The sequence below is a fragment of the Schistocerca serialis genome, chromosome 1 (genome assembly GCF_023864345.2).
Source record: "Schistocerca serialis cubense isolate TAMUIC-IGC-003099 chromosome 1, iqSchSeri2.2, whole genome shotgun sequence".
Classification (NCBI taxonomy): domain Eukaryota; kingdom Metazoa; phylum Arthropoda; class Insecta; order Orthoptera; family Acrididae; genus Schistocerca; species Schistocerca serialis.
In genome coordinates this window covers 330,003,370-330,022,165 of record NC_064638.1, presented here as the reverse complement: position 1 = coordinate 330,022,165, position 18,796 = coordinate 330,003,370, and the positions used below count along the sequence as shown (strand labels likewise).

The 18,796-nt window shown below is 41.1% G+C and overlaps 1 protein-coding gene across 1 annotated transcript in view; it reads right to left on the bottom strand.

Annotated features, from left to right (window-relative positions):
- LOC126469923 (protein furry) overlaps positions 1-18,796 on the bottom strand; it is a 1,144,124-nt gene that overhangs the window by 526,298 nt on the left and 599,030 nt on the right. The window contains exon 25 of the mRNA XM_050097322.1: positions 676-804. Coding sequence (XP_049953279.1) covers positions 676-804 — 129 coding nt within the window. The remainder of the gene's footprint in view (positions 1-675; positions 805-18,796) is intronic.

Below are 18,796 nucleotides of genomic sequence, written 5' to 3'. Positions count from 1 at the left end.
AACGCCATCATATGCTGCTGAATTAAAAATTAAAAAATTATACCAAATTCTCCTTAAAATGTCTGGTTATTCCATGACACACCAAGACATTGTTCTACTCCCTCGTTAAATTGCTAAGGGCATCGACAACAACCAATTTTGCATACAATAAATGCAGTGTCTGATCTTTCCCAGTCACTAGTTTCTGAACAAATAAAAATATTTCTTTCTACAGCAGTGCAAAAAATATTACAAAAATTTGCATTGCTGCTCACCCAAGTAGCACTCTTTTGTGTTAGATTGAACGGTTTTAAGCATCCCACCTCCCTCAATCTGAATTTACCACTTCTGACTACATATACGAGGGGAAATGATAATTACTGTCGAGTGGTGGAAGAAACGTCGATACTTTATGATGAACAATATCATAAAACTGATGGAGAAATGCACAGGTACCATATGTAATTTCACAACTGGAACGTTGAGCAATGCTGCCGAGATAGCGCGTACAGTGTATACCACAAATGTGCCATGGGCAACGAAAACTAGTTTTCACAAACGATGTATCAGGCGAGACGATAATTTTTACAGCTTCTGTAAGTGTCGCTATGAAAGATGATTCAGTTTTTTAAACATGCTCTCCACTATATCGTACTTCTAAAGCAAGGCTGAGCACTGCAAAGCGTCGGTGCTAACCTGAGAACATGGGCATAGTGAGCTCGGGGTGGAGCTGCGCCAACTGTCGGGACAAGTACATCTGCGAGCGGCAGTAGGTCGTCGACAGCAGCAGGTCCAGTGTGTCCCTGCCACGGTCTGCCGCGCCACCTGCAACATACAAACAGTAGCAGAATGCTGTGAATAGAACTCAAAGATTCGATTAATAATGTACGGCTACGATACAATGTACGCTAGGCAGTTTCCTCCTTCAGCACGATCTCGACCAGGAGCAAACTTTCGTCGTTTATTCCACAGGAAGAAAGAAAGAATGGAGTTAAACGTCATGTCGACGACGAGGTCACCACAGATGGAGTACAAGCTCAGACTGCAAAAGAATGAGGAAGAAAATCGGTCTTGTCATTTGTAAGGAACCTTCTCGGTAATCGGCTTAAGGAGTTTAGGGGACTCCGGCGAAACCACGGGAAATCCAAAATGTCGGCGACCGGTCCGGTGTTTGAACCGCCTTCCTCCAGAATATTAGCCAAGCGTCATCCTGCTGCGTCACCTCACTCAGTTGGTTATACCACTTGACCTACAAATACTGCGCAAACCACTGAATAGTACAAACGTGGTTGTGACATACAAGCGGTCAAAAAGGTCTCACTTCAATTGTCGGTGTTAGGCTACTCGTAAGAGAGGAAAACAAAATTTCTGATGTAATACGTAAAACTAGTTCTGTGTGTAATCCTCGGTAAGTTACTTCTCAATTACCGTTACTAAAGTATAGCATGAAGTGTAATTTTAATAACAGATACAAGTATCTTAAAGTGAAAGAATTATGTAACTAGTTCAGGAATTGAAACTACTGCTACAATTTCTCCGTTACTAGTTAAGGTCGATTGTCTACAACGTGAAGTAAATGTTCTAAGTGTGCTGTCAGCGCAGCTTTTTTAGTAAACTTAGCTTGAGCAAACAATTTTTGAAACTGGGCAAACACGAGCGAGCTTGAATTATTGCTATTGCTGGGTCTGCAATTAATATTTGTCTAGTACGTTGCTGAGTATGTACGTAGATGTAGCTAGTATGATACCAATATTTTGATTCACAGTACCACAAAAACCCAATGGTAAAAGGGAAAGTGACGTGTCAGACCCACATCTGAAAACATATTCTTGCGAAATATGTAAACACTTACAAACACAAAGGCGAAAACAAAGCTAAGCTGGAAAGTTCTATACTGTGTCGGTATCTGACAGTTTCTTGGTGCACTCTTGTCGGCCACTGTAACAATTGATAATAACTGTTGTGAAGAGCTTAACCTTGTTCGTACTGTTGAAGCGCCGTTAGTAAGTGTGGAAGCTCTTAATTGCCCGTTATCCTTCGAAACATGTCATAACATTACTGCTTCCCATCTCTACTATAACTTTACTATTTTCACTTCTTTGCTTTTGTACTCCTTTCTCACTCTCTAAGCAGAGCAACTCATAATACAAGGAGGCTCTTATATGTTTTGCAGCCAAAGTCATCTGACGATATATTTTAGAAATATTTGAGATGTCGAACACAAATGTTAGTGCTGATTTCACATTCCGCATCTAAAAGTGATTGTAATCATTTTGTATTTATTTCACGTGAGACGTAGCAAGTTTTCAACGATTGCACAAATTGTACAATGGTAAGCAAAATTAACGTCAAGACGTCTCAGAATATGTACTTGCGTAAAGTTTCAGACTAGGGCAGTATCAATTTGTAGGCCTGACATTAATTACGAAAGTGTTTCTCTGCATTCTCGCTACTGTTCCACAAGGCACAGCTTTTTAGTGGTATGAGGTCGAGAGGCGACGATATGGAGCGACCATGGAAATCTGCTATCCACTGGTCATAGCGTAAACAGCCTTTATTAACGTCCGTGCAACTGGTGGACGGTCTGCGGCTCTGCAGTCCAGCCGCTGCTTTGGGGGGCACAATTACCGGAACGCTGCTCTTGCTGTTCAAACGACATTTCGAAATGTAAAATATGGGCTGTTCACATAGAATGAATAAAATTAGCAGAATACAGCTCTGAAAAAGTGAAACTGATCAAGTTTTGCATATTTTGTAAAATCTGCAAAATACTGTGATTTTAAAACGTGTAAACACATATGACGAGTTGTGAAAGTTATATTCTGATCATACATTAAAGACTTTCATGACTGCGAGCTTAACCGTCAACTGTTTATATTCTGTTATGCATACATGATGGCACACAAACTTCTTATCACATTGCTGTCTGCCAAGGACACACTACATGTGCCCATATCACTAATACATTCCATGATGCAAAAACGAACTAAATTCACCTAATAATGAAATGCATAATGGAACTCAAAAAAATAAAGTGCCAGAGCAGGTGTCTTCGACTCATTACTGCTTTTCCACTTTGTAATTTTCATTTTTAGGCATTAATATTTCATTTTGCATAATTCATTTGTTGTATTTTTATATTTTCTTTTTTCGCCAATTAAATTCAATATCCGATGTATTATCCAAGGATTTCTACTAGGCCTTGTCTTTTTGCCAATCAGGAATAAGGACCCTAGAGTAGAAAACATTCTCTAGCCATGAAAAAACTATACCACCTGGTATGAAAGATATATGAGACGGGCAAAGTACCCTCAAGCTTCAAGAAGGATGTACAAATTGTGGTTGCAAACAGGACAAGTGGTAAAAAGTTTGCGTATTACCGAACTGTCAGTTTAATAAGTCATGGTTTCAAAATATTAATAAGAATTATTTACAAAGAATGGAAAAATTGGTAGAAGCCGATCTCGTCTTACATTAGTTTGGGTATTGGAGAAACGTATAAACACGCAGGGCGATACTCTCCCTACGACTTATCGTGGAAGATACGCCGAAGAAAGTCTAACCAATGTTTACAGCATTTGTAGATTTAGAGAAACCTTTTGACAGTGTTGACTGTAATACACTCTTTGTGCTTCTCAAGGATGTAGGTATAAAACACTTCGAGCAAAAGGTTATTCACAACTAGTACAGAAGGCAGACTGCAGTTGGCGGAGTCAAAGGACTTGACAGGGGAGCAGTGGTTGAGAACGGAGGCAGTGTTGTCGCCCATCTCAGAAGATATTCAATCTCTGCGCCGAGCAAGGAGTGAAGGAAACAAAAAAGAAATTTGGAATAGGAATTAAATTTCAGGGAAAAGATTGAAAGCTCTGCGGCTTGCCGATAACATTCTAATTCAGAGAAACAGACAGTAACTGGGAAAGATGTTATGAGCTGAACATCGACAAAAGTAAAACAAGGATAATGGAAAACGGTCACATGACATCAGATGATGCTTAAACGATATAAAGTACAGACTGGCAATAGCAAGAAACGCATTTCTGAAAAAGAGAAATTTGTTAACACCGAATATAACTGCTAGGAAATCATTTCTGAAGCCATTAGCGTGGACGTGAAATGGTACAGGCAAGAAGATTAGTTGGTTGTTTCGGGGAGGGTGTAACACCATAGCTCTTATGCTGTACAGATTTATTTTGCTTTTGTTTCATTTAATATTACATCGTTAAGCTTCTGTAAATGTGTTTGATTGAATAGAAACACAAAATTGTATACTCCTTTCTTTGTACAAACTCTGATGTCATGATTTGATTCTATGCAATGTAGTATATTTGTCATTTAAATTCTTTGTCCCACCTGGAGGGAACAAAACTTACTGTATATAATTGTAATTTCTGTGTGAATAATTTTTGGTAGAAATACTAATATGTGCAAGTGTTCAGTTTTATTTAAAATGTTGTTTGCTGTTACGTAAACTGCTGATCCTCACTGAGGGTTCTTAGTTATCCTGTATGTAAAAGGTGTTGTGGTTCCCCTCGGGAACGGAACTGTGTAGCGCCTAGGTACAAAAGGTGGAACAAGAGTCAGTCGGGGACGAACTACCAAACTGTGCACTGCCATGTAAATGTTGCATATTGTGCTGGTTCCGAGAGAGGCTTTTCCTGCCGCTTTCCAATGCCTCGGATGGATGGATAAATAGCTGGAACTATTCTGGAATTTGTATCTATCATCGCCACCAAGAAATGACAGAGTCCAGCAATTCTACCTGCAATTCCACCTACCAACATGCAATCGCCACCTCATTGCGCAATCACTGTAATGGAGCACTATAGTAATGTACAGTGAAGGGTCAGCTTAATGGGTGTGTGAGTCTGCTCAAATGTAAGGTAATTTATAACTGAATTTATGTACCTACCTTGATTTTTCTCCTTATCATAGCACCTCTCAGGTTCCTCTCCGTTTGAACTAAAGTGAACACCGAGTGTCCTTACTGAAAGAACATTAAAGCCCAGTGTTTTGCTAATTGATGCCTCTTGAACATAGCAAAAAGAAAGTTAAAGTTAATGTGGCAAGAGAGTGAGTTAAAGTTAATGATGCTTGCTGAAAATAATTTTCCTAGTAAAACTGCTTATTAATGTGTTGTTGCCAACTACAAATTAAAAGTTCTTAAGACTGAGGCTTATAAAGTTTTGCTTAGTAAATGATCACATTACTGCCTGTTGTAAATCGCAGAAGGTGAGTCAGTATCTTACATATATGTTAATTTTGTCTCTCACTGTAGTAAAAGTGGAAAACTGCAGTTGTGAAACGTTATATACTCATGTTTGCTAAGTGTTTGTCTCTATTGTGTATTAGAAGTGCATATTAATAGTATAACAGGATCCACAGTTTGTCTATTGTGTTACTGCTCGGTAAAAGGTAACGGAAAGACCATTAATTATGAAAATCATAATTTCTTTATTCAAATGATAGTGAGAAGCAACCTGTTAGTGGATTCCAATTAACTTTCATTTTAAATAGTAAAGTATTTAATTGAGAGAGACTTAACCTATATCCAATTAATGATTCTGCAATGAATAGTAATAATAACGTTATAAAGACCATTCACTTTGTATAGGCCCTGAAAGTAATAGTGTGTTTCGGTATCTGTTATAATTTTGCAAATAGTTTGTGCTGGTCTAACTGTTAGTTTCAATCTTAACTTAAACATATGAATGTGGCACAGTTCATTGCACTCGCGTGTGACAAAGTATAGGTTGTGTTTATCCGTTAAAGTTACTAATAACTATTTTCTTGAACGAGAACGTTAATCATTCTCTTGCCTAGTTAGGCTGGCGACCGTTTTCTTCATCCGTTAAACAGTGCAGACAGGCAAAATTTTGTTCGTTACTGTTCGAATATTTACGTAATTCTGACTTTCATTTCCGATAAGCCACCTCCGTTAGGTACAACACGGTCAACATAACAAAATTCCTCTCAGAGGGTAACACTGCTCTGTTGCTTTATACCATAATTGCTTTAACAAGATAGTTTTACTTCACGACCTGCCTACTACTTTACGGTTATGGTACAGCAGTAGCAGACGGCAGTGTTATAAGGGGACCAAACAGCGAGGTCATCGGTTCCATCGGTTTAGAGAAGAATGGGGAAGTAAATCGACTGTGCCATTTTCAGTGAACCATCCCGGCATTTCCCTGGAGCGATTTAGGGAAATCACGGAAAACCTAAATAAGGATGCCCGGACGCGAGTTCGAATCGTCGTCCTCCCGAATGCGAGTCCAGTGCGCTAACCACTGCGCTACCTCGCTCGGTACGCAAGAAGAGAATTTTTTTTGGGGTCATCACTCCTCTGACTGGTTTGATGCGGCCCGCCACGAATTATTCCCCTGCGCTAACCTCTTCATCTCAGAGTAGCACTTGCAACCTACTTCCTCAATTATTTGCTGGATGTATTCCATTCTCTGTCTTCCCTTCTGTCTTATTTCGTCTTAAGTCCTCCAAAGCTCTTTTAAATTCTGATTTTAATACTGGATCCCCTATCTCTTCTAAATCGACTCCTGTTTCTTTCAATGTATTCTTTCCACCTATCCGCTCTCTCCTCTAGATTTAAGAGTGGAATTCCCGTTGCACTCTTAATGTTACCACCCTTGCTTTTAATGTCACCGAAAGTTGTTTTGACTTCCCTGTATGCTGCGTCTGTCCTTCCGACAATCATTTCTTTTTCGATGTCTCCACGTTTTTTCTGCAGCCATTTCGTCTTAGCTCCCCTGCATTTCCTATTTATTTCATTCCTCAGCGACTTGTATTTCTGTATTCCCGAGTTTCCCGGAACGTTTCTGTACTTCCTCCTTTCATCAATCAAATGATTCAAATGGCTCTAAGAACTACGGGACTTAACATCTGAGGTCATCAGTCTAATAGAACTTAGAACTACTTAAACCTGACTATCCTAAGGACATCACACACATCCATGCCCGAGGCAGGATTCGAGCCTGCGACCGTAGCAGCAGCGCGGTTCCAGACTGAAGCGCCTAGAACCGCTCGGCTATAGCGGCCGGCTTTCATCAGTCAACTGAATCAAAATAATAGAACCTTTGAAAACTTGTACCACAGAAGTAAGCAGAAGATCAGATGGGTAAATCGTCTAGCAAATGAGGAGTTCCCGAATTGGATTGTGGATGAAAAATTTAGGGCCCTATTTAACTGAAAGCAGAGGTCGCTTGATAATAAGACACATCATGAGGCGTTAAGGACTTGTCCGTTTCGTATTGGAAGTAAGTGTGGCAGATGAGAAGTATGGAGGAAGACCAAAATTTCACTGTGTAGTAAGCAGGTTAAGATGGATGTTTCTTGAGGTAATTATGTAGATATGAAGAGGCTTTGTACAGTATTGACCAACGTGGAAAGCTGCATCAAAGCAGTCTTCGGGCTGAAGACCACAACAACAACTTGCTGAAGTACCCTTTTAGAAACAATCTTGCGAAATGTCCCTTAATCGAATGAAAGAAAATCCAGAAAATGTTTCGTAGATGTGACTTCAGCAGCTACACGCTCCAGTTACATTAATGTGACCAACACCTACGTTCGACGTCAAGGTGCAATAACCTTTCACATGCAACAGGTGGCAGCACTAGCACTGATGGGTATAAAAAACGTGTCGAGGGTGCAGAAAACTGCACTCGCAATGCAGAAACAGAGCGATTTGTCTAACTCCAAAAGGGCATGATCACTGGCTTTCGGGCCAAGGGTGGAAGCATTTGCAAAACGGCAAAGTTTAAACTGTTCGCGTGCCACCGTAGTTAAACTATAATGCATGGCAAAATGGCTCTCTATCTGAAACCGGCACAGAGGTAACTGTGATGCACCACAGGCCATAGATGACAGGGGTGAATGACAGCTGCGTAGATGTGTACGCCCGAACAGACGTGCAACTGTTGAGCAACTGACTGCCCAGATGAACAAAGGCGCTACAAACAGTGTTTCCTCAACGGCTGTTGAGCGAACGTTGCTGCGTACGGCCTCTGTTGCAAGCGCCATGGTTCACGCACCCATGCAGACTGCTGTTCATCGGTGACGAAGGCCGGAATTTGCACGCCAATACCGCAAATGGGCGTCCGCTGAATAACGACAGGTGACCTTTTCAGATGAATCACGTTTTACGCTCCACCGGACAGATGGCAAATACCCTGCAACAATTGTCGGAAGGGTCCAGCAGGGAGGAGAAAGCGTTATGGTCTGGGGAACGTTGTCATGGTGTTCCCTGGGTAATTCGTCATTCTGGAAGGCACAATGAATCCGTAGAAGTATGTATGTATTCTTCGGTACCATGTCCACCCCTATATACGTCTACGTGTGTGGTTCGAAGAGCACCAGCACGAGTTTACCATACTTCCCTGGCCACCAAGCTCCCCGGATTTAAAACCAATCGAGAATCTGTGGGACCATCTCAATCGGGCGTCCGTGCCATGGATTCTACAACCGTGAGATCTAGCGCAGCTGGCTACAGCACCGGACATGACACCATCTCCCTATGATACCTTCCAAAACCTTTTGAGAGATTTCCTTCAGGTCTCCCAGCGGACCGTGCTGGAAAAGGTGGTTATACAGGCTCTTGACAGCTGGTCACATTAATGTGACTGGACAATGTACTTTTGGCGTTCAAATATCTGATTTTGCGTTAACAGTTGCAGATGTGTTGCTTGTACACTGAAGAAGCAGCCCATCAGACCCCACCAGGGACCTGGAGAAAAAATTGCGGCGCGGAAGGCAAAAGAACTGACGCAAAGCGAGGGCCAGGAGTTTAGCAGTAGGGATGCTGCGGCTGACGGCCGGCGTGTTTTGCAGCGACAGAGGGTTTGTCGTCCGGAGGCCGCCACAACACGGCAGGGCACGAGCCGTGCGCTGCCTTCGGCGGCGGGCAAATTAATCGCAGTCTGTGGCCGAAGGGCAGCAATTAGCGGACGCTGCGGGTTGGGGTGCTGGGAGGGGGCGGGTGGATCAGCCCGAACCGGTGAGCGCCCGTCTCCACGCGACCGGCAAAAACCGCCCGCCACGCTTAACAAGTACTTCGCACGACCACTGACCTGTGAAATGTCAAATTGAAATTTCGTTCCGGTTGGAAAAATGTGTCGATTAGGTAAACGCTTCAAAATAACAGGGCTGATTTTTGACCACAGCTGTCCGACCAACAGAATACAGGAGATCTTCGCTGTTATCAGGTCTCCGGGACAGAAACGTCTGCTTCCACCGCGAATTTCGACACTGACAATAAAGCAGTGAAGAGAGACTTCCCGTTACTAATAAACCGTTCTATAAGAAACAAAACTGGTTTTTAGACTTTTCATGTTCGGTTCCCCGTACCTAAATTTTTACCCACTCCTTCCTCACATCCGACCTCCCACGCACTTCAACCATCCAGTTCCTATCCTCAAAGAAGATATTTAGAGGTCATCACATTTCCACATTTTTATCAGAAGCACCAGCAAAATTCCTGAGAATATAGTACTTCTACACCTTGAAGAGAGAGATTCAGACGAGGACTGGGAAGGTGGCACAAATATTAAAAAGGCCTGAAACGATACCGTAGATGTGGACGGCGTTCACCGACTGTAGCTCTTTTGTATATCTTCACCTGGACTGTGCGTTTGAATCTTAGCCCGCATCTCGTGGTCGTGCGGTAGCGTTCTCGCTTCCCACGCCCGGGTTCCCGGGTTCGATTCCCGGCGGGGTCAGGGATTTTCTCTGCCTCGTGATGGCTGGGTGTTGTGTGGTGTCCTTAGGTTAGTTAGGTTTAAGTAATTCTAAGTTCTAGGGGACTGATGACCATAGATGTTAAGTCCCATAGTGCTCAGAGCCATTTGAACCATTTTGAATCTTAGAAAACAGATGCCTGTAAAAAAAACTAAGTCCTCAAACGCGCGATAGAAGAAATGCACGCGGTATTTTTTCAGACAGTGTTACTCAGACGAGGACACTCGACGGTTTATTCCTTGCGTACGGCATCGCATTTACACTAAAGACTGGCGGACCGCAGTACTTATCTGTTTTTCCTATTAATTTCCTGAGACAGCAGCAAGACGTACCTGACTCGAAGCAAAGATTGAAACCATCAGTATACCGACTGTCTCTCCTAAGACGCGTCAGGCGGATTATCTGTCATTTCTGCAAGTGTTTGAAATTCCGTTTTGGCAATATGTAGATGGAGTTGGCCCAAACAAATACTGTTCATCAAATGTTTCATGCAATGACGAGTGTCCACGTAAAGCATCGGTTTCTTTTCTATTGCAACTCAAAACCGAAACAAAACTTTTCTGAACGAGTGGTAAATTTATCAGAAACAGTCCTTTCCACAAAGGAAATCGAAGTGTTAGCAAAAGGTTTAAAATATGCTCCGCATCATACACCTTCCACTAAGCAGTTAGATGTAATACAAGTTGATAGAGAATACAGTATAAATACCGACATAGCAACCAAACACACAGCAGGGCGTGAAATACAAAAATGGCTCGAGTGTAACACTACCACAACTCAATTTATTGACCACAACACAGTGAATAACCTGAAGAAGAAAATCACACAAAACAAAACAATTATTACGAGAGCAGATAAAAGTAATACCCTGGTCCTCATGGACAAAATTAAATATGCTGAAAAAGTGAAACAACTCCTCACGCCCAATACCTACTGTGTCCTTAACAAAAACCTTTAATGAAAAAATTAAAAACTTAACCACGTCCTGCAAAAGTATAATACACGATTATGAAGCTAAATATTTGATCAACATGAATCCAATAGCTCCTAAACTGTGTGGACTCACTAAACCACACAAAAAAGACCATCCTCTAAGACCACTTGTCCCAAAGTCCGCCGCCGGTACCTGAGTGGTCAGCGCGACAGAATGTCAATCCTAAGGGTCCGGGTTAGATTCCCGGCTGGGTCGGAGATTTTCTCCACTCAGGGTCTGGGTATTGTGTTGTCCTAATCATCATCATTTCATCCCCATCGACGCGCAAGTCGCCGAAGTGGCGTCAAATCGAAAGACTTGCACCCGGAGAACGGTCTACCCTACTCACACGACATTTATTTACTTGTCCCAACCTACACTGCACCAAACTACAAAATTGCCAAAGAATTATATTCCTGTATCAAAACCAAAACAAAATTCAAATCTAAGTTTGGATTTGTAAACTCAGTGGACCTTGTCAACAAAATTAAAGACCTTCCAATACCAAGTAGTAGCAGCTTATTTGCAAACGTACCTACACAAGAATGTCATGATATTCTGACAGAACTATTATACAGAGCAGGTGTGAACCCAGTACAAGTAGAAGACATAAATTTTGCCACCCAAACATGTCTGAAATAAAATTATTTCAAATTTGAAGGTACCATTTACAAACAGCTAGAAGGATTGGCAATGGGGTCCCCCCTCAGTCCCCTCTTAGCTGAAATATTCTTGGACAATTTAGAAAAACAGTTCCTAGAAAATGAACCCCTCAGTAATTATATCAAATACTGGTACAGGTATGTAGATGATGTACTGTGTATGTGGACAGGTACCAACAGACAAGTGAACACATTCCCAGAACATCTAAATTCACAACACAAAAACATACAATTCAACATGGAGCTAGGTGAAAAATCCATTACCTTTTTATACCTTAACATAGATATCACCACAAATACACATACTTTCAAAATTTACATTAGACCTACAACAACAGACACAGTAATATGTTCACAACACCCAATAGCACACAAACATGTAGCCTTCCATTCCATCGTACATCGCCTCACATCTGTACCAATGTCAAAACAGAATTTCCAAACAGAAGTAGACACCATTGAATATATTGCATATAACAATGCCTATAACCCTGAATTAGTTGACAAAATCCTGCACAAAAAACAAAGAAAGAAAATCTTACCCTACATTTATGTCCCTTCTGCAATAACAACCACATCAAACACCAACTGGTGTACTATTCTATATCTAGGTAAGCTATCACACAAACTAGCCAAAACACTGAAATCCCGAAACTATAAAACATCATTTTATGTAAGAGGCACTACAGCTAATCTCGTATTCAACAGGAAGGACAAAACAGATAAACTAAACAACAGTGGGGTCTATAAAACAACCTGCACTGACTGTAATAAACTGTACATTGGTCACACCAGCTGGGCCATATCAACAAGGCTGACTGAACATGAACGCAGCTGGAGATTAAATAATTTTTGTGGTTTATTTTATGGAGCTGCGAATTTCCAGAAAAAATTCTGTAACGAAATCATAAGAAAACCTTCACACATCAAATCCTCTTGGCAGCTCGACTCAGTAAGTTGTGTTACTGGTCATAGATCTCGGCTTTCTGACTGCCAAGCTGCTTCACAATACTAGCGTCTCTGAAACAATTCAAATCGACCGTCAACGATACGAAATTCCATATTGTTCTTCACTTAAGACTCACATGCCAGGGTGATAAGTACGAAGGAAATGAACTGATAGGCAAATCGCAAGAAAATACTTTCAGCTCATAGTACAGCGGTGAAAAACTTACAATGCTGCACAACAGGTAACGCCTCTTTCTGCTTCCGACAAGCAAATTTTGGGTTTCTAGGAACACACAACTTTATTTATGAAATGCCACATTTGCATATCTGTTGAGCTTGACACAGCATACCAATTAAACACAGACCCAATCGAAATCTAAGTGAGTAGTATTTTACAAATTTGCGCCGATAGAGGCACGCTTGTGTACAGATACTCAGTTTTATTAAAACAGACTTTCGTCGTAAAGTTATCGTCGGTAGTTTTATTTCGTTTCTTATAATACAGTGCAAAATTTTCGTAAGGTTTCTTTTAGTGTTATTAAAACAATACTAAACATGAGAGAGAAATTAATCATCAACGATATATGCGAATTCTCTGGTGTTACAGATAACGGTCTGACAATGCACATGCAGTTCATTGATTACATGCATGTAGAATACTTGTTCTGAGTTTAAGCTGTCAAACAAGGTTTGAAGAAGAATAAAATGCCACTACCACACGACAGCTAATGTAGAAAATACTTTTCTGACTATTTGGCCACGATGCGCTCTCCCTGCCCGCATCTCGTGGTCGTGCGGTAGCGTTCTCGCTTCCCACGCCCGGGTTCCCGGGTTCGATTCCCGGCGGGGTCAGGGATTTTCTCTGCCTCGTGATGGCTGGGTGTTGTGTGCTGTCCTTAGGTTAGTTAGGTTTAAGTAGTTCTAAGTTCTAGGGGACTGATGACCATAGATGTTAAGTCCCATAGTGCTCAGAGCCATTTGAACCATATTTTGCGCTCTCCCCATACATAATACAAAAGCTTCGAGATGCATCTGCTGCCTAGCCGTCTATTAAACCTGAAAAGAACAAAATGTCGCAGAAGTTAGCCCTTTTTCCACATGCGACTATTTTGGGTTGAGAAGTGAAGGGAATTATGTTCAAAGTTCCATTAGATTGATAACTTCAGCAGAAAGCAGAATTGCGTTTCAAGAAATGTAGCAGTGAATGTACACGAATTCACGACATCTTATCTACAGTGCACAACGCTTACTGTTATGCTACTAGCTGTCAAGTAGCTACAGCTGTTCCAGAAGTGAACAACAGTTCCTCCAGAACTTCCGCATTCCACAGTGCTGTGAGATAATACATATGGCTGGATCTAAACTTCTGAGAGACAGACAGTTACAGCTTTTCTTTTGCACTGCACGGCGGTTTCAACCAAACAGATAGCGCAATAGAGTAGCTCAAATGGAAAGGAACACTTCCTATTTAAAATTCTGCATCCTACACTATTGGCAGTTCTGTGTAGGTAGCAGTTATGTTATTTTATTTCGGTGATTACAAAATAGAGTCGAATGTATGCACTGGATAGTCGAGGCAGCTAGTTCATGGCGATTAGGTCAACCAAGTAAATGAATGTACTGAACATGCTGCAAACCACTACATGGAGCCTGTGTGTCAGAATTCTCATCGAGTGTGCCACATCGGTGTTATGATAGAAAATAAGTCACAGAGAAGAGTCTTTGGTGGTCTGTTGGTTTGATGATAGGTTCACATACTGACGGTCTAGGTTCGATTCCAACTTCTGCTGATGCCTTTTGAAAGGGAGAGACAGATTCTATTCGCTTCTGGCTACGCAAGGTGAAGAAGGTATAATGGCATTGTGGTCTGAAATTCACATTAAACATGATATTCCTTCATTCTATGATATTCCTTCTCTACCAAGTAGATGTTAGGTTGAACTGCAATAAAGTCAGGAGTGGCGACATGGAGAAACTCTTATCACCAGTATCCTTTCTTATACTAGTTATTTATTTCTAGTGACGAAAGAAACGCTATGTAGGGTCACAGGACGCGTATTCCATCTTTTATTTGAGCTTCTGTATGCCGATAAAATTGGTTCTGAACTGGGAATGCAACTCAGACCGCCCTTAACGCGGAATTTGATTCCTTCGTGACAATACAGCTTGACTACTATTTGTTGTTTGTTCAAAACTGCATATTCCTCAACATCTCCACATATTGCGCGTGAATGGGTTCGAAACCTGGCCCGGCACTAAGGTTTTCATTATGAATTATCAATCTGTAGGATGAGAACACCTATCTGCTGGTGGATATTAATTTTGATTTTTAATGCATTTTCATTCGTTGTCAACTCTGACGATATCTGACGTTTTTGACTCCCAGTGAGACATATAACTATTTGCGAGATCACTGTAAGTTCAAGGATGTTATTCCGAGCTGCTGGTGGAGAAAAATTCGGTAGGTGACGTCTGTTTGTGTGTAGAAACGATATGTGTGGGGGTGGATTCCCAGTCAGCACTGAACTCTTCGTCATATTATTTCTAGTTCAAACATGCTCACATGTCGCTGCTGGTGTAACAAACCCTCATTTAACGTCAGTTTTCTCTAGAATATAACAGCGATAGGTGCCGGGTGGGAGTCCTGGAGCCGGCCGCTGGTGGCCGAGCGGTTCTGGCGCTACAGTCTGGAACCGCGCGACCGCTACGGTCGCAGGTTCGAATCCTGCCTCGGGCATGGATGTGTGTGTTGTCCTTAGGTTAGTTAGGTTTAAGTAGTTCTAAGTTCTAGGGGACTTATGACCTCAGCAGTTGAGTCCCATAGTGCTCAGAGCCATTTGAACCATTTTTGGGAGTCCTGGAGGGAAAAAATTAATGTTTCGTCTCATTATTTCAGTTTAAAACATCTAGCTACTGCCGAGAAAATCCGATATGTTACAGTTGATTGTGCCTCGATAACAATCTATCTAGGTTCTGGGTTCGAATCCCTGTCCAACACAAAGCTTTAATTCACGGCATTTCAAGTAGTTACTTGTGGAGAAGCAATATTTAACATCTCTCGAAGTTCGTTAACAAGGACAATAGATGCTGGGTAATAATTCGCGTGCGTTAAAAATGTTTACTTTATGTAATTTAAAATTGATATTTGCTAACTGATACTGTCAGGAATGGCTGTTAGTTTCCGTCAGTCGCGAAATCTTAGTCTGCATGACCTGGGTTTGAATCCATATGCAGAACGAGACGGTTCGTTGTGTCATTTGAACTTCATACATATTCTCAACGAGCTGCTCGTCAATAACTTAAATTTTTAATGTCTTTTTTGTTAAATAACAAGTACGGTATATTACTCTGAAGAGGAAATCACGAATACGATGAACTTACTACATGCATTACCTATCTGACGTAATAATGAATGGTAACATTTCAAGTATGTCATTTATTACAATAAATGTGAGCTTACAATCCTTAAGGACAGTCTTATCTGTGATAAGGTGTTCCCTGATATTTCTAGTATCGTGGTATTACTTTACATCTTGAGTTATTGCGATACAGAGCAGTGTTTTCTAGTGGTGACTTGTTGGAACCATTTTCAATTGTCAAACGACTGTACCAAGGAGCGATTAGAGGAACTGCATGCGAATCAGGCGAAATGCAATTCAGGTCGTTCGGATACTTTTGAGCATGACTGTACATGTCAGAGTTCATTCTAGTGTTCGGCCAAGCAATGCGTGATTTACCTTTACCGTAGAAGGTTGCCCAAATCATAACAGCGTAGAAGGTTGCCCAAATCATAACACTTCCACCACAAAAATTTCTGCTCATTCTTGCCTGCCGCTCACTTCTCAGTTCGTGCCAATAATATAGGAATCCTTCCGTCCACCTAAATTAAACTTGTTCTACTCACTGACGATTATTTTATCTCATTCCGAAGTCCATGACATATTTTTCAACAACTTCCAATCTACCTGTTTATGTTTGGGTGTTAGAGTAAGTTTCTGCATTCGTTTCTTGAATGCAAGATGTTTGTCATTTGACAAAATTTGTCGTACAAGTCTGGCAGTTACTAATGACTTTAAATCAGCAACAAGTTGAGAAGAATAACGTTTTCTGGTCCTTGCTTTGCTTAAAAGGAACCGTTTCAAGGCTTCAAATAATTTTCTTCTTAGGGTATATTTTCCGTTCGGTTCATACCGTGCACCCAATCTAATAAAATTATCAATCACTGCACTTGAATAGTTCACCTACTTCGTGGTTAGACGATTATTGTTTTTTCATCTCATTGTAACTGTTTTCTGCATGACATTGTCACAATCGTGGTTTATCTACACAACACGCTCTGTCACTCCTACGTACAGTGAGTCACATAGGCACACACAAGGTGGCAGTTATTGACGTATATGAAAAGAAAACAAATTAGTTATAATTTACGGTGTGCACACACTTTATTCAACACGCAAACGTCACTACAGATATTCGGATTTAGTTATAACGACTTTGATGTGTCTGCCATCATTGGTGGTGATGAGGCGCAGACGAACAGCCAAGTTCTGCATGATACGCTGAAGTGTCGGACGGAATATCGATGCTGATTTGATAGTGTATCACCTTTTTTTTTTAAAAAAAAAAGGTCAGAAATATTGGTATCCTGTACGAACCAATTGTGTCACTAAAGATAATGAACACGGCGCGCATGTTCAAACACCGAGACGCTCATTTTATCTTGAAGTACAGTTAGTATTTTGCTCTTTTTTTTATATTTACTTGGAAACCATAACAATTGTTGAACAAGCTAAGTACAGTTTTCGTGCAGCAAGTAACGCCCTTATCAAACAGAAAGGCCAGCAGAAGTTGAAAGATTTCTGAGAAGCGTTGTTACAACCATGACAGGTTGGTATACCTCATACGAGAGTGTAACAAAGATACTCGAGGAACTTAAATGGGAATCCCTGAAGAAAAAAAAACATAAAATAAAGGCGACGTTGTTTTCGCGACATCCTGTTGGGTTAATTTACAGAATCAGTATTCGCAGAGAAATACGCAACAAACTCTCAGAGGCAGAAAGTTCGTTGTTTCTCCCTCGCTCGATACCCATATGGATTGGGGTAACAAGTTGCTAATATTGGTATGAAGTAGCCCCCGTCAGCTATTTTTCGGTAGCATCCTCTTTTCTTCTGTAAACGGAATGTTATTCGCTGTTATATGTCGAGAAATTCCTTTATTTTAGAGTATTCGCGAGTGAAGCTATGTCACGTCGAAGGTGAGATGATTAAATATAGAGCACAAGTCCGGATTCGAAGGTAGAAATCAGAAGAAAATAAGACTGTCGTTTCCATGGATACCATCCCGTTATTTCCCATAAGCGACCACGAAAAATCTAAGTCTGGATGCCGGGACGAAGAACTTCGAGTTTACCGTCCGTCCTATTCTGGGCAACGGAATTTTCTGACTGTTTCCGAAGCTCCTGGTAGAAACACACACTCCATTCCAGTCTGTTATTAATTAAATTGTCATTTTTTGCCGTTTGTGTGCTATGTAAATGCGCAGATAGCAAATGATAGTTGAAACATTTTACAGTAATAGTTTGTGGAATTTTCTCTCTCTCTCTCTCTCTCTCTCTCTCTCTCTCTCTCTCTCTCTCTCTCTCTCTCACACACACACACACACACACACACAGCGAACATGCGTGCTTTTTGTGTGTGTGTGTGTGTGTGTGTGTGTGTGTGTGTGTGTGTGTGTGTGTGTGTGTGTGTGTGTGATGCAGATACACAGAGAGCTGTTATACAAGCATTATCGGTTTTCTCTACTGTTTCTCGTGTAATGATATTTCGGTTAGGTCACTCGAAATGCTAACACCATAGGGGATAGACTTCAAACGCCACATTTAGCTTTTACCAAACGCATCGAGATATGTCGTGGTCCCTATTTACATTTTTTACACTGGAATGTCATTACTACTTTTTATCTGTTTGAACCTATGTTTTGAAAGCTATTCTTTGAATGCCAGTCGATTTTCCAACATAAAGTGACGCTAGAGCAGCATTCTACTTTCTTGTATGTAATTTTCCTTTCAGATGCACAGCAATTTCCCCGATCTCTTCTCATAAACCCAAATGCAACACTGACCTTATGTACGAGTGACTTTACGTCTTCGTCCCCTTTCGTATCACTCGTTATAAAAACTTGAACGACGTAACATGCTCCATACATTAATTATTAGTCACATAATCGAATATTATATGGTTATTTCTCCTTGTAATGGGGATAACGTTGATTTTGTCCACTTTCTATACTGCTGTCATTAATCCCGTAAAGTGGAAATTTCGTCCAAGTCTTTTGTCACTTGCTTACGATCGCCCAACGAAATTTGCTGCAGACAGCACCTTGGTCGGGGAACAATACGATATTTCTGCTGACCCTACATATTTGTGATCGTTAAATCTTTTTGCTCGAGGGCCACTCCTGAAATTTTTCATGATGAATAAACCCGCTC